Source organism: Lampetra planeri, chromosome 41, assembly GCF_965212315.1.
Source record: "Lampetra planeri chromosome 41, kcLamPlan1.2.h2, whole genome shotgun sequence".
Lineage (NCBI taxonomy): Eukaryota > Metazoa > Chordata > Hyperoartia > Petromyzontiformes > Petromyzontidae > Lampetra > Lampetra planeri.
Window position 1 is genome coordinate 1,463,619 of NC_136147.1, and position 27,982 is coordinate 1,491,600.

The following is a 27,982-nucleotide window of genomic DNA, read 5'->3' on the forward strand; positions in this document are numbered from 1 at the left end:
AATCTATGAGTAGATTATTAAGAAAAGAAAGAAAAGTTTATTGGTGTAATGTTTTCGCACAATTATTTTCCAGCTGTCTAAAATGGCACAACCATCACTTCAAAGATGCTTTCCCAATTTACAGGCCAGATGCTATAACAGAGCAAGCCTTACATGAGCGCTTTGCAAACAAGGTATTTACGGCGTATTTATGGGCAAAAGGGGTTACCCTAAACATTTCGAATAAACAGGGGGGGGGAGGCTATCTGATAATTACCAAAGAGCCAAAAGCAATGCCTCCTTATAAAATGTACTCGTGTTTTTTTGGGGCTGGCCATTTGATCGATCTTAAAAGCCCATCTGCAATCAATTCATAAAAAAAGATGACGAAAAGGATATACAAATTATTCCTAAATAATTTAACAAAGCACACAGATTTTATTCATTTGAAAAGCAAGATGTTTACACTAGAGTAGATACAATGACAGTGTCTTCATATGAATACAGGTTTTTTTTTGCGAACAATTTTCCAGCTTCACAAGAGCACTGCACATTTCCCATAGCTGGAACCACCGAAAGGTCGCGATCAATTAAAATGAATTGCATTACGTAAAGCTAGTATTTGTTAAAATAGTGCTGTGAGTTAACAGAATAAAGTGCCTGGCTGGGCAAAGCATCTTTAAATTTACAAAACAGCAGCAGACTTCGTTTGTACTCGTAAAATAAGTGACACGGTGACAAGGGAGCCGTATTTTTTGCAAAAAAACACCCCTCAATTGCAGGGTATGTTGTTGTGCCACTTTCTAGTTTTTTTACTCTTAAAAGGAAATGCCATTGTTTTAACTATGTGTCGTGCATGCTTCTCAAGCGTTTCGTTTACGTGGGTTGGGAGAAAGGGGTGAGGGGCGGGGGGGGGCACCATTCAAGGGTTAACTACACATTTTTATACAAGTGAACACTCCAAAATCTAAACCATGAAACAATGCCAAGAGCTCAGACATAAGTACATTACGCAACACAAACCATTCCTACTTTTCGTTTCCAAGTTATGAGCAACAATGTGCATGATTCTTTTTCCGACAAGCACAAAGGATTAACAGTTGGATGTTACAACAACAAAAAAAATGATCCACAGCTCCAAGCTCATTTAAAGTTTGCAGTCAATGCAATTGCTGTGCCGTTTTTAACTGGCCACTTCGTTTCACTGGACAAAAGTCAACAGTACTGCGTGTCCAATCGTGGCAGCCTCTGCATTTCACCTAATGCAGGCGAGAGAGCAAGCACCTGCACCAATGTCTTCCCGTAAGCCACACGTTCTACAAGGGTTACGTGCCTTAACAGGTCAGGGCACTCAAGCATCTTGCATTCATTAGTGCAGTACTGAACACTTTAGTCTTTGGGTTAAGTTCCACCAGAATTCCGAAACAAGCAATAGTAACTACAATCCCATTGCTTACTTACTGCAATGACCATGCAAAACATAAGCCTAAAGCAATGTCTATACAATGACTTTTTTTCCTATAAAAATTGGAGAAAAAAATAAAGCTATGGGAATTATTAATTTATATGCGGTGGAATTTTAGTATTCATGGACAAAAAAACCATTTACCCATCTCAGAAACATAACATTCTTTGCCCGTTTAACTCAATACATTAGTTAAATGATTCCCTAATATCACGTCTTCACTGAAAGACATGTACTACAAAGTTACTTATGCCAAATATCATTTTTGAAAAACATGCGTGAGCAGAATACAATTACATCGTTTCCAGAGTGCCAACACTTTAATATACAGTAAAATGTCCCTTTTATACAACACCATGCATTTTCACTTTACATAAAAGTGTGCCGTATTATTTCAGTATAGACGGCGGGCAGTTGGGATGGGTAATGTTTAGTTATAAGGGAAATGCTATATGTTTCCAACCACCTAATTGGTTAAGTGTTATCCAGTTAATTGAACATAACTCAAGATATTAGCAAAGCACGTAACATATTTAATTCAAAAACCTACACTTAAGTCAATATTTTGATACTTTTAATAGTACTGCCAAGATGTGCGAGCCAACAGTGCTTGTTTGAATCATTAAGATCACCCATTCTCCTCCCGCCACATGTCAGAAGCAGCAGAGCATTTAGCAATGATGTTGCACTATACAGAGCCATATTACTCCCGATTGCAAAAGCTGCAACTGTGGAAAGTTTGTTTTTGCACAACGAGGCAGGTGATCATTATGCACATCCTTTAACCGTGAAAGTCTCCTTGAAATAATGGCCTTTAAGTTTGTATTCCTATAGTTGGAAACAAAAGCTGCAGACAGGAGGCCAAAACACAGTTGACTAGCATTCACTCATAACATTGGATAGAATGAAGAAGTGGTCTATATGTACAGTGGACAAGAAGAGTTTGACTGGTTTTGCACGCTAAAGACTTGGTAGTGTGCAGCACTCCGGTATTAAGTTAGAAAATTACGCATTTCCTTTGTCATCAAATTATAAATTGGAGAAGGGGGAGCAGTCTTCTAAACAGCTGGGCCACTGAAAGCATTTTCGCTCTTTTTGGATGCAGACTCAAGATGGTTCTCGGTTTTTTTTTCTTCCTTCTCTAGGTATGGGCAGGGTACCGTACACATCTATCCGTGCTGATCACATCGCATACTTCTGAGTCCATTCTCTGGCTATTCTGTTGTATCTGCAATGAGAAACACGCACGCACACACAATTGCATTATGAAGACAAGTGCCACCATTGTCCTGTCACATATTTTTAAAAAAGATGTATTATATGTTGACTTTAAAGCTTTCGTGACTGCAGGAATCCATACTCTTTGGGTCTTTCGGTAAAGTCACGTAGATAGAAAAATAATAATAAAAAAATCACAACACAAGCAATCGTCTTCAGGTGAAAAAAGTACAGCAGGCGGACTGCTGAGGCAGGAAGAAATGTAGCGAGAGTGCTACTGCAGCCAAAGGTTATATAGGTTTGAGATGGGGACAACCCAAGGGTAAGTGGGCGGGGCTAGAGATGGAATTTGCAAGTGAATGTAAGATCGCAGAGCTAGGAAAACCTTGGCCATTGTATTGCTAGAGATTAGAGATGAGCAGCAGCTCTGTTAGTGAGACATTTAGCCTGTTAATGTAAAGACATTTAACAAGGTAATGTAACTCAGAGAGTCGGAAATAGCTGCTAACATGGGCAGGTAGGATGGAAGCATCAGCCAGTTATGACTTTACCTGGTTAATAACGTCCTTCCAACGATTGCTCAGTATGTACCCATGCTAATCTTTAGCAACACAATGGCCTAGGTATACCTAGCTCTGCGATCTTGCATTTACTTGCAAATTCCATCTCTTGCCCCGCCCACTTACCCTTGGGTTGTACCCATCTCAAACCTCTATAACCTTTGGCTGCAGTAGCTCTCTCGCTACATTTCTTCCTGCCTCAGCAGTCCGCTTGCTGTATTTTTTTTCACCTGAAGAGGATTGCTTGTGTTACGATCGAAACGTCGTGATTTTTTATTATTTTTCTATCTACGTGAATTTACCGAAAGAGTATCATATGGTTCAATAACCCGTGATAGACACGATAGAACTGTTTAATCAAGCCCAAGTTAGGCCGAGTCAGGCTGAGATGCGTACCCATTGACTGAGTGGCCTCATCTCCTCCAAGTTATATTCCCTTAAAACTCACCACACCTCAAGGCCTTTTCTCCCCCAAATCACCTACAACCTAGAGATGCACCCTGGGAGGGCACACCTTCACTGGGGTAGAAATTTAGGCAGGGTATGGGTGGTGGGTAAAAGCATTCATTTTAAATATGTATATATTCGTAGCAGTTCACTCATGAACACAGCTAAATGAGTGAGGTAAGGAAGCATTCTGGGGCCATGGCTGCCTGTAAAGTCGCGATTATTTTTACTGTCAGCCAGGTGCCAGGGCCACGGCATGCAATTGAAAGGATACTCCTCTGTCATGCTTGCAGAATGTTTATTGCAGTATTGGCGCCTGATTTTAACTAGGCAATAGGGAGGCATGGATAAAAACCCCAAGAACAGCCAAGAGTTGGACATGATTTAAACGTGTCATGGAAACAAAGCATTAGCTGAGCAATCACAGCAACGTCCACTGTGTTACTGAGACAAATACAAACACCAGGCACATCCAAACATGCATACACTACTGTTTAGGTGAAAGAGCATTTGTTTTTAAAGGCACGTTGTAGACAACTGTTTTTACAAGTTAGGTAAAGAATTAGTATATGCTATGTTTAGTGGAAATCCAAATGCGCTTCAGCGTGAGCAAATAACATCACGAATGCATAATAGGTTATTGATGCTGACAAAGACACTATTGCCTTGAATCATATGTGTAGAAACAAGATGTTTAGCTTTTTATCAGAATGCAATGTATGAAATTAACACTTTTAATTCAAACGGTGTAAAACTTTGCAACTGTTAACATGAAAGTATGTTGAATAGACTTATCCATGCTGGCTATGAACTTACTCTCCATAAGAAAGACCATAAGAAGCTTTGGTACTATATATATCCACATCTGACAATACAACAATAACTTTCAGTCTGCTTTTAATGTTATTTTTGTGACCACCATATATGTTCCAACCTGTTAGATCAATATTCACTGCATAAACATGCACAGTATGCAACATTAAAGACAATTGATTGAAACAAAACCAACAGCATGTCACGCGGTTATTACATTCTTGAAATAAATGTGTTAGTTTCAAAAGTACCCGTCAACTCCGATATTTGTTTCAGGATTTCTGTAGCAGCACATGTTTTTAACCAATAGAATTCAAATGCATCTTACTTAAGATTTTAATATGAACTGTTGTGTTTAAAAGTATGCCATACAAAGCATAAAGCCTTCATGAAGGCTACGTGAAGAAGCACATGCATACATCGAGAAAACTAAAGTAGTTTATGGGGAGGTTAGTGTCGAGTTGCGTGAAGTTTTTGAATATTCTGAGCATGCGTCCAGTTTATCTGCTAAGTGTACGCAGTGTATCCTGAACGTGCAAGTTAGTGTCCTCTACTGTCCTCGAGTTAGCATGTGTATTTAATGGCACAATAAAACAAGGGGAGTGACCAAGTGGTTTATTTTATTAGGGGCATAATTCAAGGATGGCAGGTCTGAAGTGAAAGGAAAGCGGCCAGTAGACAGAAGCTTTCAGCGCTGAGAACTAAGGAGGTGTTGTTTATGAGTCACTATTACCATTTTGAAGTCCAAATGTGACCGGTGAGAAAAAAAAAACTACAAGGCATTGAGCCACACCTGGACGTTTTCAGACCAACTAAACTGTGATCGTATAGAACATATTCCTTACCCTGAAGGATAATACAACTCTTCCAAGACAATAATGTGAACATCTGCATGGGTGGAATCCGTCTCTTACTAGTTGGAAGCAGACAATGTTGAGTAACTACATTTGCCGTGATATCCCCCACCCAATCTCTAAATCTCATTTCAAATGGAGCATACAAACAGGCAATGTTTGGTGAGTACAGCATTGATAGTCGCCAGCCCATCTCGAACCAGCTATTTGCAGAACTATGAGAAATGGACCCAAATCTCATGAGCCATTTTGTAGCAAATGTGACTGGCAAACTTTAGGCCATCAAAGCAGAAAAAAGTGAGCCACTGAGACAGATTGCCATCACCTGGCAGACTGCATTTGTAATGTAACATTCAACTTAAAATAACTTTATTAACACACACACTGAGAGTTACTGAAACAAATTAATGTATCAAAGTGGTGAAGATGATCATGTTAACATGTCAGCTTGACAAAATTGTGTAAAACACCTCAACTACTTGAGAGAGTGCATTGTAGATTTCAAATATTTTTTTAGCCTAAGAAATCTGCATGAAAGAGGCACATTTCTCCGCATGCCAATATTGAATGCAACTATGTTATTTCATTCTGCCTCCCACATATTCCAAGAGTAACATTTCAATGCTGACACCACTGTTAATAGTAAGTTGCTTAATTAGGAGTCAAGGTGTGCATACCAATTCTGTTCAAGAGGACCCTTGCAACACCACCACACCCATGTGTCAATTTTAAGTTACAACGCTCACAGATGCAAACGCTAAGCCACTCCATTGCAAGCATGCAACCATCCCTCACAAGCCACTCACACGGAGCACCTGGTCAGCCAATCCTCAACACCACTACAACATAGCATACTTTTCTGTCCACTCCCGCGCCATCCTATTATACCTGCAGGGCCGGCACAATGGAACATCCACACACCCCAGTGTAAAGATGACTAGGCAGACAAAAAGCATGTCGTGGTACAAACACACATTTCTAATGATCAACATGAATGGCTGAAAGTTCTGAAATTCACCGATGGGGATTGCGTCACGTGTAATTATCATGAAGTATGCTTATCGTTGCAAACGAGTACGTTTTAGCTCGCAGTTGTTTGGGTACAGAACCCAATTGGCTTTATTTTAAAAAAAAACATGGATAACTTTCATCTGCTTCCATTAGCAAACTCCTAATTTTGCTTGGGAAATTGTCTTCTTTTCTAAATAGAAAACTATAAAAAATATCTATTGCTGTGGGACTACCAGCAACTAAGCCTGGCCTTTCAGTACGAATGGTTTAGCAAATTTACATTACAATGTTGTCCACTTTATAAAAAATCTTTGTATTAAAAGGCATGTGCCACCCAATGGAATGCCAAGTACAACAGCTGATTCAAATATGTTTTTATCTCCAGGCTACGAGCAGCGGTTTCGGTTGTTCGAAGCCTATTCCTTGCCTTCAGGAGACAGTAGTGATTAAACCCAACAACACTTGACTGAGTCCATCTTGTGCAAGTGTCCTACATTAAATGGGGTTTACCAGTTGTACACAATTAGAATCCACTGTTAGCTTCCCAATCAAAGGTGTTTGGTATTAAAAATACCTACCATGTAAAAAAGTGATGACGTGAATGGATGCATAGCATACCTCCATAAAACACATTAACTGGAATGTTCTAACATAGTTTTATGAGAAGTAAATTATTTTTACAGTAGTAGCAGAGCAATTACCCCACTGTTTGCATTGCTAATGCGATTGCCTTCGTAATGCTTATGAAAAATTGATTTGCCAATGCTGACACCACTAATTCTTGAGTTGCGTCATGAAGAAATAATTCATATTAATTTGAAAATACTGAAAACTGTTCCAATTAAGCCACTATCGATAAGCTACTGGAAATACATGCACAATTTTCAAGATAAAATTACTTAAAGCGAGCAACCTGTATTCAGATACAACCACAGTGCTTGTGTCTGTATAGCTGAAATATCTAAACAATGGCTACAAGTGCAAGGCGACCGCCATATATGCAAATCAGGCTGTGTAATGTTTGACCTGATCATAAATAATTCTTAATAAATTATTTTATGAAATTATTTATCTGGGTAGAGGAAAACACATTCTGACAGAGGGATCGATTCATTTACCTGCCTAAAATGTTTAAAAGGTTCAACAACATATGTCACAGTCTATAAGATATTAATTTAAAAGTGTAAATCATGGAGAAAGTGGGTATTTTAAGATGAGTATATAGTTCATCTTATTTTTTTATTGCACGATGAATAGTTTTAAAACTTACATGTCCAAATCAATTTAAGTTGCAGGAAAATACTTTTAAATAATACCGAGTTAAGTTTGCATGGTATTTTTGATTTGTCTCGTAACATGCTAGTTTTTGGCTCCGATTTATTAATTACACAGTAGTAGTTTATTCAATCGCTTTTGTAAATTTGATGGCTCAGGTAACTCTTACCAATGAGACTCATCCTAGTCTCTTGAGTTCCCACCTGGTTAAACGATCTAAGTAGGTTTTCAGAGTAATAATTGGTGATAAGTTTTAGAGCAATACGATTTGCCAACACCTTGGCAGTGACGCACGATTGCTTGCGAAGGGACTACCATGTATTTGAGGAGTAACAAGTGCAATGCCCACTTGTCTGACTCATGCACTGTTGGAAACAACAGCAAGCAGCATCCTGGAAATTGGATTCACCAGAAACACTTCACACATTGATCGTACATTAAGACGACACCATTTTACTTTTCAAACACACTGGGAGTAGTAACATTTGAAGATAAAATATCACAAAGGTTATTAAAATGTCATCCTCCCAGTTATGTTATATCCACTTCACCTTAACACATTACTTATTAAAACGTAAATTCCCCAATAGCAATTTCCCTACCAACAATGGAGGAGTTCTACCCGATTATGACCTCAAAAATCTAAACTGGGCTGCCTTGAAATAATTATTTAGTACATGCCTTATGTGCCCAACAGACACTGTATAACTTCACTGGAAAATATAATATTTTCTTATTGCCATACCTATTGCCTCATAACTACGTATAAAATTAAGTATGTGAGATTCTTGTGCAACCTTTGACAACTGGGTTGAGGGCTACATGGTGCATATGAAAACATTATTCAAAGTCAAAATCTGAATTACATCCCAACATACTAACTATGGTACTCTACCATAAGAGCTCTGAGCTACTCATGCATTTGCAGCAAGGGACATTTTAATTTGTTTGCACCAAATTTGAAGTGATAAGATTGCTCAGTCGTGTATTTTCTAAAGGAAAGAATATGACAGCACGATTTAACTTAAGCAGGGGGCGGCAACAAAAATAACAAGGGGGCCATTTTTTTCTTCAAATTTGATAAAAACCTCAATATTTTTTAAGAGCCGCAATGCATGTAAAGACAAGACGGTGGTCCTTAATAAATGACGTTACAAAGCAGTCCTTCAAGAGCCGCACGCAGGTTGCTGACCTGTGCGCATACGCGATAAAGTTGTTTGTCATTGAAATTAACTTTGTGAGTTCCGACAAAACATCTTCGAGAAACACATGCAACACAAAATATATATGGCTATTTTTACACCCTAATACTGTGGGTACAGCAGTTGACATGCGATAGTTTTTAGTTCCCCCCCCTCCCGCCCACCCCACTGTGTTGAGATGAGTAGAAGGGTTTAAAGGAACTTACTTCTCTCGATCTGTCTTGTAGATGCGTGCAATCTCTGGCACAAGCGGATCGTCTGGGTTTGGATCACACAGCAGCGAGCAAATAGACAGCAGCACTGCACGACAACACGATAAAGAAGCATTCATACAGAACATGAATTAGCAACATCGCCAGGGGGCGCAGACTTACTCGCAAACCACAGTGGTAAAATAGAAGCATCAATGGAATAACACAAAATAATTGTAATTCAAATCCATTCTCTGACCCTCTCGTAATTTTCGCAGCAGTCAACATTTTTTTTTATTAAAGTTCAGTGCAAGTATCGAAATATATACCTCAAGTAATGCAACTGTGGGCCAAAATTTGAAAGAACACCACACACTATCCATGAATCTGCTCTTGCTCTATTAGTGGTCTTTCTCAAATATAATCAAACCACCTGATAAAGGGTCCACATGGAAATTATTTGTAGCTCCAAGGGTAGCTCAGCCTAACATATATAGAAAGACCCATCAGATAAAGGAGAGTTCAAGGCATTATTGGGTGAGGATTAACACTGGTGGTTGAGGTGAAACTATTACCACTAACACCACTCTGTGAGGCAGTACAAAACCAAACAGCAAGTGGAATTGAATATTTTGACTCAACAAAATCGACAGTTTATGTACTGTTCATTCATTCCAACTTCATATTTCTACATGGTTAAGTTAGTAAAATGAAGTATTTGAGGCAATGCTACCGAAAAAGTCAATAGACTATAAACTGGCACAGCAAATGTACCATTATATTTTACAATGGTACTTTAAGTGCAGAGAAATTGCATCTCAAACAGGAATAGCGATTTGAAATATAAGTGAATTATACATTTATTTATCTAATTTTTTATAGCAGCCAGGATTGATTAAATACCGATTACATAACATAAATGATATGGCATTTAAAAACAGGCATGACATTTTTAATAGTCAGCCAGCCTTTATATAGACATCTAAATTAACTCTGTAAACAAGTTTTATTAGGAGTAATGTTGTTAAATCAACCTATAGCCATCTCACAGTTAAAAAGTGTAAACATTTAATGAGTGAAAGCTATTCCAGCTGAAAAGTTTCCATCTAGATGAAAAACGCTGTTGTGCATTCCTGGACTCGAGAAGGATGACATTGTTTAGTTGCCGTGCATGAAGAAGCATCCAGTAAAGGAAATAGGTTAAGAATAGACCACGCCATGGCGCTAATTATAGTGATCACGTGGCCTCAACGGTCTCCTAGACTTTTTAAACGCGTCCTACTTTTCTACACATTAAAATGCTCTAGTTGCGAACACCAAACACACTATTCACTACACCCTTCACGTGAACAGTACGTTTCGTGAACACACTGTATTGTTGGCAAGGCTACAACAAATAACAGCTGCTCTGTCAGTTAATGGTACAGTTATGTTCATTATTGTAACGTGAAACCCACAAGACATGCCAGAACTTGTCCCCTGCTCATAAGACCAACATACTATCAATCAAATATCATTTTTAAACCAACTGCTATTAATTGCAACATCTTAGGTAATATTTTTTCCACAAAATGAAAGCATTTTTGTTTTATGTACACATACAAGGCTTAAGCCGTCTGCCAATGACATTATGCTTTGCAACTTTTGGCAGCGTTATTGTGTTTTTGCATTGAAGGTTGTTAAGGACCTATTCGAGAGGGTAAAATGTCAAAACCTGGGCTATTTATGGAAACTTTAGATGTACTGGTGTGGCAAAAATTCCACTCATCAAAAATTATTATTTTTTGTCTCTATTCACGAATACAATTAGGAATGTATGTTTATGTATAAAAGCAGTGTATTAATAAACACGACTAACCAAGGTCATCAAAAACTATCAATCCAATGCAGTTTTTGGATAGTTTTTTACAAAATTGCTTTTACTTTGATCTGTACATCCGCGTAATTTCTAAACTAAACTAGAAACTATTAAAACTAAACTTAACAATTTTTTTTATATTACTAGGTAAGGCCCACTGACGTATACCTGGCCACACAAATAATAGCTCAATGAAGTGGCTTATCACGTGGAGATTACAGCAGCCAAATACTCGAAACGCATGTTTCTAAATGTGGAGGGAAAAACCGGAGGACCCGCAGAAAAATCTACGCGACCACGGGGAGAAACATGCAAACTCCAAATATACAGGCGTCAGGGTCGGGGATTGAACCCATGCCCTCCTGCATAAGAGGCGAGGTAGTTAACATCTCGTCACCATGGCAACCTCGTGAAAACCAGGAAACAAACATGTGAGTTTAATTTCAAATAGAGCATGCAACGCTCATTTTTACTTAAATTAAATGTCTAAGACTGGGAGGGAAAATAGCACATACAATGTAGTCTCTGCAGTAAAAATATCACCACTTATTCAAGGAGCTTGTTAAAAAAACTGCTGCATATTACAATATCCAACTTGCCCTGGTGACAGAAAGCCACATGTATTCTATTCCGCTTTGGTGACCACATCTCAAATCTGTATGGCTGTTACCGAGTCACGCACACACAGGCGAATACAAAAACCGCTACCTTTGGAGATGGTAAGGGCGGGCGACCACTGTGATCTGAGGATGTCGAGACAGATGCTGCCGTTGCTGTTTATGTTTGGGTGGTAGATGCGTGTTGTGAACGCGACCTTGAATCACGAGGGAAAAAGTGAAAGGCAATGAAACAAAGAAAAACGTCAAAAGGTCTGTAATGTTCTACAATCAACTTAGAATGCTCTACAACCGACTGGTGAGTGCCTCTGTAAAAGAGTATAATATTTTTTTTCGATTTAAAGCCCTGTTCTTCAGGTGAAGGGCTGTTCTTCACCTGAGGACGGATGCTTGCGTTGTGGCCGAAACATCGTAAGAATTTTATTTTATTATGTTTTATTTTTAATATTTTATTATTTCCCTTCTACGTGACTTTACCGACAGAACCAAGTAGTATACTATTGCTTATATCATAGTTACAAATGTAGGCTTAGTTTATGTATTGAAAGATTTTATGTATTTGGAAAAGCTGGTGACACTCGGATAACCGGCATAATTTGATTAAAACCGGCACTCTCCATTCCCCATGGATGTCAGATAACAGACATTGAATTAAGTTGAAATCAGATTTTGTTTGACTTTCTTTGGAGATTAACCCGATACTAGCACGATTTAAATTTAGTCCAAGATTATTTAGATATGAGAAAATAATTGGACCCAGCATGGAACCTTGTGGAACACCCTTAGTCATTTTCATATTTGTGGATGAGAATGTTATCACTATGCACACCTTTTGAGAATGCTATGAAAGGTAACACTTAAACGAGTTCATTGCACCAGTTCATTGCATTGTCTGAAAATGTTAGCTGACCAAGTCTGGCGAGTAGCAGATCATGGTCAACAGTATCAAAGGCTTTTGACAAGTCGAGGAACAGGGCACAGCAACAGTATTCTTTATCCAGGTTACTGAACAGAATATGTAACACATCCATCATTGTTGTGGTGGTGCAGCAATCTTATCAAAAAACAGATTTGTTGGTTATTAGTTTGTTATTTACATAATTTTTCTAAAACTTTTTTTGCTACATTTCAGTTTTCATTATTAAAAAGGCTTTATTGTAAGAGTAACTTTAGCTCGAGTAAATTCAATTAAGATAGATCAATACAAGTGCCAACACATTTTTCAATTTGTTTATGAAGTGTTTTAATACCCCTTTGACTCGGGGTGATATTACATTTCAAATCAAACCTTTTGAACAATCAAATATTAGTCACTAATTACTTCCAAACCACATTCACATGGTTAAATGTGAAATTGCATATGTTTGGAGCTCAACCTAGATAATAATCAAACAAAGAACCTGGCAGGTGTATGTCTATTGGAAAGGAAGTCAGCATTTACCTTTGGTGGTTTGAAGGGGTAGTCTGTGGGGAAGTGAATAGTTAAAAAGAACACCCCTCCTTGGTACGGGCTGTCATTCTGTTGAGCAGCAAAAAAAACAAATTCAAAACAACATGAAGAAACAAATGGACTTGAGCAAGAGACACCAGCCAGGTGCTCATCGTATACCCAATGAATGACAACTCTGGGAGAGATCAATACTTACAGGTCCCATGATTGTAGCTTGCCAATGAAACACTGCAACAACAAATACGCGTGTAGGGTCAATGTGAGCCAGTAATATTTTCCCATGCATAAAACGACAGAACCAGCAAAAGCAGTAATGTCAATTGGCTGCATAACATCACAAACAATCGAATTTAAGCTCATCGTGGCACACCTGCAAACATTTTACAAAAAGACTCTGTGGTAAGGATTAGGATTTGTTATTTGTCAATATGCAACGGCGCTTACATTTATTTGATACACAATAATGCAGTTCACATCAAAGAAACTACTAACAAAATGAATTCACTTAAATTAAATCTGTAATCAAATTGTGATATATTGCCAATCGATTAATACATATTACAAATGTACCCAAGTGGACAGGCACATGTGCTGCAACCTCACAGTAAATGGACAAACCAGTCTACCACACAACAGCTAAAAAAGCGACTTAACCAGTGAAGACATTAACACGATGCACTTTTCATCGTTTGGGCACGAGTGTCATAAATACAAAATATAAACAGTACGTGATCATTCAAGCGAGGCTAAAAGCTTGCCTTGTTTACATGTAACTCAAGTCGCAGAGAAAATGTCCTGCATTGATTTGTTTGGAAAGGTTGTTCACTGCTACACTGGGCCCGTTTTCCTTCTTGGAGCCAATGTAGTAGTATCAAGACAGCCAACAAAGGTACAACGTGAAGAAAATTCTAATCACGTTGATAATGGTGGCATGGCACTCCAAAAGGGAACATGCAATTTTCCACGCCATCATTCAAGCTGTTGTATTTGGATGAGTATATTTTTATTTTATTTCTACACCATTATGTAATTTTGTTTGGCAAAAACATCCTTGGCTTTGAAAATAACTTCAAATTGAAAATGTATTTAAATTGGCAACATTTCTAAATGTATACAATAAAGATGAAACGACGGTGATATAGGTAAGTAGCAACGTAAAGTTTAAGATGTAAAACATATCTATTCCAGATGCAATTTTTTTTTAAAGAAAATCATATCCATGTATCTCATTACCCCCCAAAGGGGTCAGTAAGTGGGCAAGTATTCCTGTTATGCACATGACCTATAAACATTGCAGAGAAGACAAAGGCCAACAACAACACCTTCATCTTCACTTTACATTCCATGTTATGCTCCTATAAAACATGTTATATGATATCATTTGGTAACTGAATATAACCTGAGCATCCCTTGGGCAAATTTGTAACAAAGCAGTACGGTCAACGGTCAACATCACCGCGGGAGACTGTTTTTCCTTTTTTATGCTAAGCAGGACCTTTTATTCTAGTAAATCAAACAAAATGTATTTTTAAAATTACAGGTCAGAGAAGTTGACAGCAGACCAGTTAAGAAAGGATGTAATAGTTTCTAAATTATACTAATCATAAGCTATTCACACATCAGATTGACCTTGTGTGTATTACTGTTTAAACATTTTGTGAGTCATTAACATTCGTCACCTTCTATGCCTTGTAAGATGAAGGACCTCCAAACACTTTTGGATGCATCTCACGGTTTTGTGATGCCACAATCCATTTCACCGTTGCATGTTAATTGGCATATTCTCCGGTGCTGTCTCGGGGCTGCCATTCTGGCATCAGTTTTGTCAATCGGCTCTTCTGGTGACAAGTCCTACCCAAGCCCACTGGATGTTAAAGTCAATATGATGCATCTTATTTGTAGGTCTTCCCTGAGCCACGTGTTGCTCTTTTGGTCTCTTGGTGAATCATTGTGCTTCCAATGCTTCTTTGCACACTTTCCAGCTCATTCCATTTCCTTGGCAGTATCAATGCTTATTAATCCATGTCATGAATGGAAACGTGCAAGGATTGAAAACTTGATTTTGCAAGCACATTGGTTCACTACTTTACATAATTTTTCACAAAAGAATTCGATCCTGCTCAGCTGTCTCAATTTCCTAATATTTTGCCTGACGTGCCTTCAACAATTGCCCCCCAAAAGTGTATATAAAACCAAATAGTTTCTCTATCAACAATTAAATATATATTTTTTTCTATAAAGTCTGAGCTTTAAACCTTGTTACACAACCTGGTTCCATTCTGTCTCATTTCAGCCAACTGGAATTTTTGTTTGCATCATAAAAAATAACGTGTAAATTTTAATTGTTAAATGTATTCGGAGGCAGCTGGCAACTTACACTGCCTGTTGTTCACTAAAAAATACATTTCTTTCTCGATTTTGACATATGGTGCATTAATGAAACCCGACGCAGGGGTGGATTATTTCGGAAGTGTCATTGCTTTGGAAAGGCTACTTTTTACCTGCAAAGCCTGTGACACTGACTGCGCGATGCTACAAGATCAAGACTGCAACAAAAAATAAACATAAACAAATGCTCTGTTTAATTCACTTTCAATTCAATGGGACTACTTTATGAATCATGTCATGGTTATAAGTACACGTTGCTATATATGCAGCGTTTTTGCAGCCCACGACATGATTATCCATTGAATGTAATTTTCAAATCACAATTTACCATGATTTATTTTTTGAAAGCATACATAGTTATAAAAAAACCTCCCTGTCCTCCTTGGGAAATGAGTGGAAAGAATATATACTTTTCTGTACCATGTCACCGGTACCCTCCCGAAATTCCAAAGATGGAAATTACCTGACTGGAACTCTTATCTGTTCAGTCACTCCAGGAGATTCTGAAGTTACTGAGCAACCGTCATCAACATCGATATCCCGATGGAGTCATTTTCCAGGTCATCACCATACAAATGGCCTGGATGATAAACCTTGTTTTTGGAGGCTGGGAAACTCATGAAATTCTGTACAAGCAAAATAACAATTTCCTTGGACATCTCAAATGGTTAGGTCCCCTTTGGGTAACAGCACAGCCCCGGTTAGGTCCAGTTTATGTAAGTTCATGTCAATGTCTAATCTAAAAGGAACAAGTACTGTACATGCTCCAAAAGCTGCTCAAAGTGGAAACCTGAAACTATCATAGTGAGGAAGGAGGGCAATCGGCTGATAATTACCCTCCGGTTTAAGATCCAAGATGATAATTACCCTGTTTTCATGAAGACACATGCGCAATCCCTAATACAAAATCACCTGGATATCTTCAACATGTTTTGTGGAGGTTACAATTAGCGATGAGAAACATAATTGGCAAGCATGAGTGCCATTGCAGCATAAAGCCACCAACTATGTGGTAGTCTCAACCTTTTAAGGACAAACATGCAGATTTATCAAGGGGTCACTCTTGGCACACAACCAAGAGCAACCTCGAAATCAAGCACAGAGGGTCCACATCAAATGAAAGCAGCAAAGGAGGGGCCACCACAAGCACAAGGAGGTAGAGAAAACAACTTATGGCACTTTTGCAACGAGCTCGACACACTTGGCAAGTGCACTCCTGTAGTTGCAGTAACACCACATGGAGGCCTTGTGCCTGAAGTAGCCATGTCAGCCAGGCTAAAAGCAGACTGCGCATGCGGACAAGTCACAATGGTGCGTTAGGGCCAGGTGCAAAAGCATTGGTGTGCATGGCAGGCCAAAGCTGCGGGAAAAGCGGGGATAGATTGTGGTGAAGAGTAGGGCCTAGCTCCAAATTCTTGGCATGTAATGGAGGCCAAAGTGCATACATCGCGTACCCACATGGACAGGCCGTGTGGCAGGGAGGCAAGGCCCACATGTTCTTTGATGCAAACGTGGGCTAAGATGAAGATTGCTCAAGTGGAACACAATAAGGCGGTTGGATGTGAAGTATGTGGTTAGGCAGGCTACACTTGCCAGGCCACTGCCAATGATATAGAGAGGAAGGTAATCGTGGCTTTCATGATGAAACTAGTATCTCCCAATTTTAACATGCTGCCACTGCTGTTTAATGCTTTTGAGCTATGAAAATGGCAAAAACTTCACGATTACACAAGTACATGACTAGTTGCCTACCTATGTGCTAAACCCAAACGGAAACTCGCCAACAGTATTTGCCCTGATCTCATGTTGCAGATATTGGGCTAAGGAAGACTGGCTTATGCTATCAAGATCACCACAAGACTAAACCAGTTGGACTGGAGGGAGGGTTTGGCAGATCCAGGCCAGACCATCTCCCATTTTTAATGCAGGCTAACTTGGAGGCAGTGGATCAGACCAACAGTGTAAGCAATAACGACACTCACATAGTATAGTACTACGGAGCTTATTACTACAGGTGTTGATATTTCAAGCTAACATTCATAATAGGCTTGTGTTCAACTTTTTTTTATGTTCCAGAATGCAGTATTGTTGCAGTGAACTTACGTCTATTTAGAACTAGGGCCTGATTCATATACTGTCATTGTTGTTCACTAAGGGCCATCATCATTTAATGGGAAACCACCAATGGTTATACTACAGAGATAATGACTCCACCGTAGCATTGAGGAATCTCCATCAATGGCTTAGGGCCACTAAAGAAGAGTCCAACACTCATGTGAGCAGGACTAGGCATGCAATCATTCAGATGAAATATTTTCATGACCTTGACAAATAGTGTGCATAAGCAGCACAATTGTACGAGCCATGCCGATGCTGTGTTAATATTACATTCGATTTTAAGAGGCAAATCAAGATTTTAGCTGAGATAGTTCACATTCGAAAATTTGACAGCTCTACAGATATTATAGGGCACAACATAATTTCTATGACGAGTCTGCCATATATAACACACAATATGATGGGTGCCCTGACTATACTGTAAGGTATTCATAAAACGTCCAATAATATAAATCAAATTATGCATATTGGTCCTATTATTACACTTGTTTTCCCAGGAAAGCCTCATGGGGTCTCAACTTTTCAGGAGAGTCCTGCTAAGATTTTCGCAGTTGAGGGGGGTGATGTTGCTCTGTGTAATCCTAATCGAGTCTTTTATAGGTAATTTTTCAGCATTGGGATGTTTGTGAGCCAATTCCAGATGCATTGTATGCTTTTTTTATCAATGGGAGGATACCGGAGAATCTGGAGGAAACTCATGCAGAACACAGGGAAAACATACACATTTCACGCAGAAAAACACCCGAGTCAGAAAATGAACCCGGGCCCTTCTTGTTGTGAGGTATAAGTGTTGCGATTGACCTCCATCATTATGAAGTTGCCTGAGAAGTATAAACTGAGGCTCTCTTGCCAGTGCAGCTCACCATTGGATGCAGGGCATATATAGGCCACTTTTATCACTATATGATCACATGCAGAGCGGTCAGTGCCTCCTTCCTCTTCCACACTTAACAATGGTAATCTACTTATTATCTGCCACAGTTCATTCTGCCGACCTGACAAGGGAGCTATTTAATGAGAGTAGAATGTCTGGGTGTGGCTCGATGAGTAGGATACAACATTCCAGCATGTGGACCATCCAGCACTACCACCACATCTTCATGGGGTGTTTTAAAGGCTGGTGTCTGGGCATGCAAGCTGTTGTCAATCAAACTTTCACGAGTTAACATCTTGAAGAGAAAAGTGACTATAAGTATACACATTCAACATATACCTAATAAATGAAACTGAAACTGATCTTGCAAATATTATTGTATCACTTACATCTCTTCACTGTTGTATTGAGCTTATAACATCATGGGAGTTCTCTTTCCTACTCAATTCTGGGCTTGTCTTTCCCAAGACATGGATAGGTAATTGCCATTCGGCACATTATAAAAACAGTCTAAATGCATTATTTGAATTTGATGAGGGTACAGAAATGATAAGATTGTTTTAATCCCTAAAGGCATTATGACCTGCAATAGCTCTATAACATTTTAGAGGGGGATGCATTTGTGACGTTGTGCATATGCGATGACATCACAACAGTAATGCCACATCGATTATGTCATGTCTTTTGGCAATAAATGAGGGTCTGGTTGGAGAGAGGAGGGTTAATAAGTTTGGAGTGGAGGGGGAGAAAGGGAAGGACTGTGTGACAAACACTATGACGTAGACCAAGCCAGAAGGAGTCAAGAAACTTCTGAGTGAGGACAGTGTGAAAGGACTCTGGGAGTCAAGAGCAACTGCGTGACATCACATGGCAACATGTCACTAAAGAATAACAGGACGTTGTAAAGGAAAGGGGCATTGTGGAAAGGGAAAAGTATGATGACAATGTTAGTGTGGGAAAGAAGTGTGGAGAAAGGAGAGACTGGGGGAGTGAGGGATTGGAGAAGAGTGATGGGAATGGTACGATATGAATGGAAGGGCAGTGATATGAGAATGGTAATGGGGTTTAGTTGGGAGTTAGGGGAAATGCAACACAGGAAGCGTTTGAACACATGAGAGCATTGAGTTACGATGCCAAGAGTGAAAGTAATCAAAGGAGTGGGAGATGGGTTGTCAGGAGGAACAATATTGTTGAAGTGTGCGTTCAGGTTAGTTTTCCTCTTTGAATTTTAACATGAAAATGAAAAGATGGGAAAACATATAAAATATTGATTTGATGCTCAAAACTATATTTATTATCCAGCTAATTAAAATTCATGGTAAAATGTATACATTTTGGCGTGGTGGTTTTAAGAAGTCGACTTTGTAAAGTGGCTTATATAATATAGCAAAAAGCATCCCTTATAAACTACTCAATCGCAAGGAAAACAGACAGTTTCCCTTTTACGATGGGTTTTGATCAGTACCCTCTGCTTGTGCAGAAACAAGAGACCTCCCACTTAGCCATGAAGAACATACAATAAGTACTATTAACAATCACCCACGAAAGCTGGCACAGCACATGAAGGGGTAGTGTGACCAACACCCCACCCAACCGTCTTTGTCTCGGGTGATGGTGACACAAGGAATCACTTGATGGTCGAGTCAAACTTGGGGGAGTCTCAAGACAAGTGCAGGTGCCAATGGCCCATGGCATTACTCATGGCTGAGAACTGAACCTGAGTAATTCGGCCTGTAGCACGATGCACCAACCAATCCTCACACATGACTAGTATCTCACACACGCACACACATGAAGTACAAACACCTTTACTGATGTACACACATGCACTCGTAAAAAAATAACTACAAAGGAGCAAATCAAATTGAAACAATCTGCAAATGCTACTGTGATGGGCTTTTCCAGCACCCACCTCCGATTGGTTAACCCTGTTCAAGCAGGTGAAATCACGAGACACATTCACATGGCGGCTGTGAATGCGATTCAATTGTGTCACAATTTAGGACCAAAACTCAATTATTATTTTTATTATTTTAATCCGATTCTTTCTAATCTGGACTAATAAATTATTTTTTACCATCTCATCTGTGCCAAAATCATCTGCATGGTCTGTTTTCTTTGCTCTGTATATCTCCTTTGTAGCACAGTCCCATTTGTATTGTGTATCTTCATTTGCATGGTGCTGAAGTCTTGGCACTGCAGGGTCTCTGCCTGACCATTACAGATAATGCAAGTTTCACCGTATCTTACATTATGAAACACAGCACATAAACAATTACACGTAACACATGCAAACATAAATCAAAATATGTGGGTATAAAAGAACAATAACCAGCGTTTCAAACGACTGGGTTTTGGCAGCACGAAGCTTTTGTAATCTAATGTAACGAAAACATATTTACAGACATTTCTATACAAGGTAGACACAAATGGGCAACCACCATGCATAACAGGTTTTATAGGCTGTGGGGCTATGTTATGGGAAGTGGAGTGGTGGAACAAAATTCATACTTGCATAGCACTTCAATGTTACCACATCTATGCTTCCTACATTGATCACTAACACTGACCATCGTGAAGTATGGTTACATAACCCCCATGACCTACCAGGTATGGGGAGGCTTGACAAAGGGCTTATCAAATAAAATTATTCGTATAATTGGTGTTCACACTATCACGAAGGTACCATGTTTCACATAATCTGCAATAGTTATGTAGTTGGGGGCGATGCTGCTATGTGTAATCCCAACTAAGTATTTTTGTGTAACATGTCATACAAGGTATGACCTGTTATACAAGAACTTGCAATAAAATGTAATTAGCATTACAGAGACAGTGGTCATTGAAAGGTATGTCTACATAAATAATTAAGGTGTACATTTAACTGGTGCATACAAACAGTATTATGGATGGAGGAGATTCACACGAATGTTGACTGTACTGATGTCGCATCACTTACAATCATCTCCCACCGGGCCTGCCGAACATTGTGCTGGAGGGTCACGTCCCAGATCATTCAATTCCTGCACAGCACGCACACACACACACGAGCACAAGCACGTCCAGCCATTAGGATTTGAAAGCAAGGCCAAATGGTCATCTAGAACAAAAGCATGGCTCATTGGCTTGTCAAAAAATGCAATCAATCAATCAATCAAAAAGAGCATAGGTAACTCCTGCAATGATGGCTGGAAAACACAGTGGTTAGGACTGCTCTCCACTGGGCCACTTCACATGGCAATTGGGGAGGTTTGCTCTCTATTCTGCATCTTCAAATGGAGGTGACGACCACTGTGAAGTCAACATTGAATGGTATGTGACAGGGTTTCAAAAGTAGGTACATTTTTGCTGTCATGTGTGTAACCCTGACACATTATAACACGAATATATTTTAAATAAAATAAAAACCTTGGCTAAGTGGGGTGCCATCAGTGGCCTTGGTAATGATATCTGTATCATAAATGCAAGTCTTACAATATTTCCATAAAGCCATACACTCAGACTACACCAATTGCAGATTTGATTATTGGCATGAAAAATTATTGAAGTACAGTTCGCCGATCGTGCCCCTGTGGCTCGAACATTCATGGTTGACCCGAGATTCTTGTACAGTATGCGTCGTAAAAAAAAACTGCACTGCTCGTAGTGAGTCTGCCGCGGAAGAATGCACAAGCCATCATCATTCATATTTAGTAAACGTCTTTTCAGTTTGTTCTTTTTCAAACTGCACATTTACTCTACATGTCATTCAGGTTTACGTCTGCGTACAGTACTGTACACGACATTATATATTTTTAATTCTATACATTTACTCTAAAGTTATATTTAGCACAAAAAATGTTTTAGCATATCTTACTTAAAAAATACTTGCAGTTTCATGTTTGGGTTAAAGTAGGGTAACATAAAACAATAGGTGAGGGGGGGGTATTGTGAACCGCGAAACAAACCCCATTTTCCATGTGCCTTTTCAGTTTGCAGGTCTCCGATATGCCGATTGTGGCTATTTTCAAGACAGTAACCCCCACGATCGGCAAGGTTTTGGATGTGTTTGACAAACGTAGGCTATCCCAAAGCATGAATATGACTGAACCAATCAATCAAACGCTATTGTTATACAGTAGATGCATGACATCATTGATGTGAATAATTTATTTGCAATTCTTACGTTTTCAGTTTTATACAACCAAAAAAATGTATGGTTCGTCTGCTGAGACAAATGTCGTGAGAATGTATTGGTTTGGAAGGCACGATAATGACCTGCTGATAAACTGTTTTATTTTGTTGTGGCGAGGGACTGTTTCACATTCCACCAAAAGAGGCTCAATAGATGCACGCCAAAGGCAAAAAGGATACATTTGTGAACCGGCACGCAACACCAAAAGGTGGCAATTAATTGAAAGATACAGGAGATGTGCACCGTTACATCGCCAATATTTAATTTACAGAACTTAAAAAAAAAGTATGCAGTGTCTAAACACTGACAGATATTTAGAAAACATTAATAGTAAATATGTAATTTCATGCCGACAGGTACAAAGCACACGCAATGCCAACAGTGCATCGCAGCGCCTTGTTAAATATTTCAATAACATTCTATGCTAGTCCAGGATCGACGGTATAGTGAGTGTTTATTTAATTCAGGATTAATTTAAATGTTTGTTGATTTAATTCAGGGTAGTCTGCTCAATAATATAAAACAATCACATGTAATACCCTGAACACAGTAAAGACTTAATTAGGCCATATTCATAGATGAGACGAAATCTCTTTATTGAATAAACATGAAATAATTTTCATGCATAAGGAACGTACAGCAGATATAACCGTTAAAACATTGCACATTTCAGCATTGGAGAAGGGAATTCAATAAGGACTCATTTAATTAAACACATTTCATTGATATATAACTTATAAAAATTACCAAAAAGAATATGTTAATAAAAAATAAGGTTGTATTACCGTCTGTGATCATGATATTTCATTAAACTATCAGAAATGTGCCTAATTTACAACTGCACATAATGTGAACTAATTAATTCATACTGCATACTCATTAATATTAGTAATTTAAGTTTCATGCACAGAGTTCTAAAACGTTTATATCTGATGATGTAATACACGAAGCAGCATTCATATGGCCATAAAATGAGACCACGCTCTCTGTCAATACAGCCAAGGGCCCTTTTGTAATGTTTCAAGGTGAAGTTTAGCGTTATACGGTAGTGACGGACCTTTCAGTACTTCTGACATCGAGGTCCTTTGCACAGTAACAAAACCAACACACGAAAATGGTGAACGATGCGCACAATTGCCAATAAGTGGATGCAAGGGATAATGCAAGAAGCCTTGCGTCACTGTCATGGAATTAGCCTTAAAATGGTCTATTGGTCTGACCAGGCGCCGTGGTTACTAAACACTGCCTTCCACACAATCCATAAAATGTTGACAATGCCTTTAACACTTGCGGTGTGCATTGGGCTTCATGGCCAATTACCAAAAGACAACAGCTTCATGTTCCAGGGCCAAATATTCTCTCCAGTTAATGGGGAAACTCCACAACATCAAGATGTGTGCCGACTGAGACAAACACACATGCCCCGATGTGAAAGGGATGATGTAAGAAACCTTCAATAACAAATTGGTGTACATGTGCTCAGCTACCTCATGTAAATCTAACAACGTTAAAAAGGTGCTACCAGCTATAGATGCTCAAAGTGTGACCCTTTAAATTGTGGGTGTCAGAATGTTCTGCAAGGCTGTAAGATGTACAATGTATCCTACGACTGAGGCCTGCAATCTTTGCGAAAGGAATTTGCTGACAATATGGGCAGGATGACAACGAATAATAGCTCTCACGGTGGGACCAATGAAGCAGTCAAGCACAAAATTCAAAGTGGTGAAAATAGTTAAAGGCTGCCTTTATATCACAGCTATCATGCATTTATGATTCTCACTAAGAGAGAAACATGCATAGCTACAACACATTATGTAGGAATGGTGATCTACATTAATGACGAAGTCAGCATATAGCTGCAATGTAGGGGAAAGGGATATGCTAAAAATAGTGTATCTATAAGAGTATCGTCCATAACGAAAGCATTATAATTAGACGGCAGTTTGAAGTGCCTGGGTAAAAAAATGTTGCCAACGTGTTCCTTATTTAAGATCAAGCGGTTCCCAAAAAGTCGAAATTATTTAGTCATCTTCAACAGCACAGGAGCATTTAAAACCATCAAACACATCACGCTGACAACAATATAACTCATACATCGATATGACGTGTGGTGGTGGATAGGTGGAGGCTTAGAGAACTAAAACTCGTACATTAAAAGTGGTATACTACCAATGCAGTTTTAGAGACCGAACTCAAACTGCTGTCTATAACATTTAAAATAACGGAGGTCTTTATGGACACCACGTATGATGAAGGTTAAATTGGAATACATTTGGAAATGTGCAGCCATTGTATCAATTCACGACTGTAAGAGGGCCTTCCCCAAGTCGTGCAGGTCGTGCAGGAGTTATATGGCTACACTTTTCTACGCTGGTCAGTCCAGGTTGAAGGCAGGGAACATACATCGAAACACAGGTGTACAAGTCCAACAATGCTACTGTAATGCCCTCTGTCTCACAGCAACCTACGCCTGTGTTATACATGGTAGTCGCCAATCCCAAGCACTGAAGCGAGGCTCAAGCCTGCTTAGTTTCCGAGATCTGACGAGATCGAGTATATTGCGAGTGATTTGGTCAAAGACTGTGGTGGTATAGAGATGCGAGAGCCAAAGGGCGACTATTTGTAAGCCTTAGATATAATGCAACCGGTCAACAGCTGTCATGGAGGGGTGCAATGTGTACACGACATCGAGTGAGGAAGTCACCGTGCCCCCATTTTAACAATTCCTGTGAACTTAGGAGGTACTGTATAGGTGATTCCCCACCCGCCCCTATACGAGTGGTTATAACAATGGTAACGCAAGCTGTTACACGTGGTCAAATCTCAGTAGTCATGGGCTGCTTGCCCCCATCATCTATTCTCGGTCGAGGAAGTGGATACCACTTTGTAATAAGTCAACAGCGAGTGGTGTTCTAGTAATACTGGTCCCTGGCATGTTAATGTCCAATTTCCACCGCTGAATCAGCGCATTTGAATAATAGTATATGCCACGTAGTGGTGATCCAAAATAAGGTAAAAAAACATTGTATGTAGTTCCTAGGTGTATACGCATTAACCTGTCACTTAACTGCCACGTTGCGTCACTGGTACCAAATAAAACATGCACGGATACGGCCACATTTTCTTACGTTCAAAACGGACAATCGATCATGCGTGAAAGAATCGATTCGTCAGCATTTGTTAACATTGTCGGGTGCTGCCATTACGCCGTGACGAACGAAGCGGAACGTGACGGTACAAAACTACCACGGATAAAATACACGAGCCGAAATACAGACAAAAGAATTGAAGCCTCGATGTAATTCGTGACCAGAATCGCGATCTAACCCGACGGATCGAGATGGGTGTGCAGTTGCCGATGACCAATTCACTCCGAAAAGCAACAACAAAAGACGCCGTAATCAGAGCCCGGAGAGTGTTGGGGGCAAGCGAGCGCCATGTACACAACAGCTTGCAGGGGGCTACGTGGTGGTGGTGGTGAGCACACGGCAGTGGAGCGAACATCATTTGCTGAACAGCATTTCACTTAAAATGCTTCAAGAATCCCGCTTCCACCGACCAGCCTTGCCTGGCGCCGCTCCGATTACACGACTTTTATAGGCAGCCCCAGAGGCCAGATCCTTCGCTACACATTCCTCATTGCTTTCTCCTCCTCATCTTCCTCTGATCCCAAACCAATTGTTGTTAAATGGCAACCAAGAGAGCGGCTCTATGCGATGACACAACACAAAGCGCCCGGTGGCGGTGGTGACATCACGAGATGGCGAGAGATGGCGGCTTGGCTAAGGAGGCCTTGCAGTGCATTTGTCCCGCAGCCTATGAAGGCCAAGCGGGCTTCACGAAACCTCGCTACTGCTGCCGCTGTTGTCACCCCCCTCCCGACACAGCCCGCATCTTCAAAGCGTATTTTAATGTTCCTGTTCGTGTACTGAATGAAACAACTGGCTACGGTCCGAAGGCCGATGAAGGAATCGGAGCCCGCGCCCCACGCGCGCCTCTTACTCCATTGAAGGCTGTCCCCTCTAGCGACCGATCGTCTCGTATTGCCATTCCCTCGTAACTGAAGCTCAGGTTGTGTCCCATTCGAGTAATAAAAAGGTTACCTATGAATACGGAATGATGACAACGGGCCATGTTCTCCATAATATGGATCTGACGAGATGCCCACAATACAGTAGAGGTGACAACGCGTGGCGGGGGCCTGGGGAGCCAAGACTTTTGTACATTAAAGAAACATCACACACTGGTTGTGTCAATGCTTCACACCACATTACGTGTTCGTGTTTGGTAGGTGTCATTGTTTTGTGTCGACATACATCGGAGCCATTTTCACCCGACAGCGGCCCTGCTGGCCTGGGGGCCTTCAAACATCGGATTGGGTTCACCAACAATTAACGTGCGGATTTAAGACACCGAATAAAAAAAACCCGGTCCAGTTTGCTCGTCACGTATCGATTTAAACCAATGCCATTAAAAAAACTGAAGATTGTGTTACGTTGTGTCAAACATTGTGTTTTTTTTACGCGAACATGGGGAGCGAGCGACGAGGGCATGGTGGGAGTCGCTACGAGCGCTTAAAACAGCGTTCCTTAAACGCCTTCAACAACCAAACGACGGCGGGGAGGCAGCGCTCGACGTTCGTAACATCGCATCGTCGTAACACGCGCGTGGTTGGTGCTGGGTGCGCACTAAGTGGCTAAGTTCCGCAGCCGTCTTTGTCGCTCTCAGAGATTCATCGGCATCACCGCCGCCGCGAGAGAGCGGCAGGCTGCATGTGTCTTAAGGGGGTTTTGGGGGGTGTTGGGCCATTCCTCGGTACGGGAGCGCGAGAGAACGAGAGCGAGCGAGAGAAAATGGCAGTCGCCTTCACCATCGCCGCCACCACCGCAACAGCAGCAGCCACCACCGCCACATTCCCCACAGCGGATGGGGCCCCCCGCGTCGCCTCCCATTGGCTGCGCAAGCCCCGCGTGACCTCCCCACCCCGTGCGACCCCTCCCCCCCACCCCGTACAACCCCTCCTCACCGTCCCCCCCACCCCCTCGTTGGCTGTGTCACGTGAGCCGGCGCAGAGCGCGTGCGGGGTGGGAAATGTGAGCCCCGCCCCTCACACCCTTCCCCCCTCCTCCTCCTCCCCGCCCTTCAACAGCCCCGCCCCTCACATCCCGCTACTCCAACTCCCCCCTCCCCCTCCCCACCACCACCACCCCCTTAACCTCTCTCGCTCCTTCCCCCCCTCAGTAACGCAAGCGGCGGCGCTCACCTTCTGAATCCTCTTGAGCGCCATCGCCGTGCGACGTGGTTGACGACGAAGAAGACGGACGAAGGGGGGGAAAAGAGGGGCGAGCAATAGAGGAAGGAAGGATGGCGCGGAGAGAGTCGACGGAGAGCGAGGCGGCGGCGGCGGCGGGGAGAGAAATGGAGAGCGGCGCGGGGCGACGAAGCTCGGCTCCTGTCCGGCCGCGCAGCGATACACACAGTGACGCGT

The 27,982-nt window shown here is 40.7% G+C and overlaps 1 protein-coding gene across 3 annotated transcripts; it reads right to left on the reverse strand.

Moving 5' to 3' along the window:
* Nucleotides 1-10: 10 nt before the first annotated feature.
* LOC144732056 (ubiquitin-conjugating enzyme E2 D2-like) lies at nucleotides 11-27,982 on the reverse strand. Of its 3 annotated transcripts, XM_078613288.1 has the most exons (8): nucleotides 27,758-27,982; nucleotides 21,280-21,343; nucleotides 13,137-13,168; nucleotides 12,932-13,009; nucleotides 11,582-11,687; nucleotides 9,031-9,124; nucleotides 6,143-6,224; nucleotides 1,746-2,672 (listed from the first exon to the last, which is right to left on the reverse strand). In XM_078613288.1, the coding sequence occupies exons 1-7, from the start codon at nucleotides 27,779-27,781 to the stop codon at nucleotides 6,176-6,178; spliced, it is 447 nt and encodes a 148-aa protein (XP_078469414.1). In that variant the 5' UTR covers nucleotides 27,782-27,982; the 3' UTR covers nucleotides 1,746-2,672; nucleotides 6,143-6,175. The 3 variants fall into 3 exon arrangements, with proteins under 3 accessions (XP_078469411.1, XP_078469412.1, XP_078469414.1); XM_078613285.1 differs by lacking the exon at nucleotides 6,143-6,224 and having other exon boundaries at nucleotides 11-2,672; nucleotides 27,758-27,981; XM_078613286.1 differs by lacking the exons at nucleotides 6,143-6,224; nucleotides 21,280-21,343; nucleotides 27,758-27,982 and adding an exon at nucleotides 15,442-15,481 and having other exon boundaries at nucleotides 395-2,672.

What these genes read in the sequence shown, in the direction of transcription:
- LOC144732056 (XM_078613288.1), bottom strand. Translation starts at nt 27,781, where the DNA reads ATGGCGCTCAAGAGGATTCAGAAG. An exon ending in CGCTCAAGAGGATTCAGAAG is followed by an intron (nt 21,344 to 27,757) that starts GTGAGCGCCGCC and finishes CGTGCTGTGCAG; the next exon opens with GAATTGAATGATCTGGGACG. An exon ending in TACAAGACAGATCGAGAGAA is followed by an intron (nt 6,225 to 9,030) that starts GTAAGTTCCTTT and finishes CCGGCCCTGCAG; the next exon opens with GTATAATAGGATGGCGCGGG.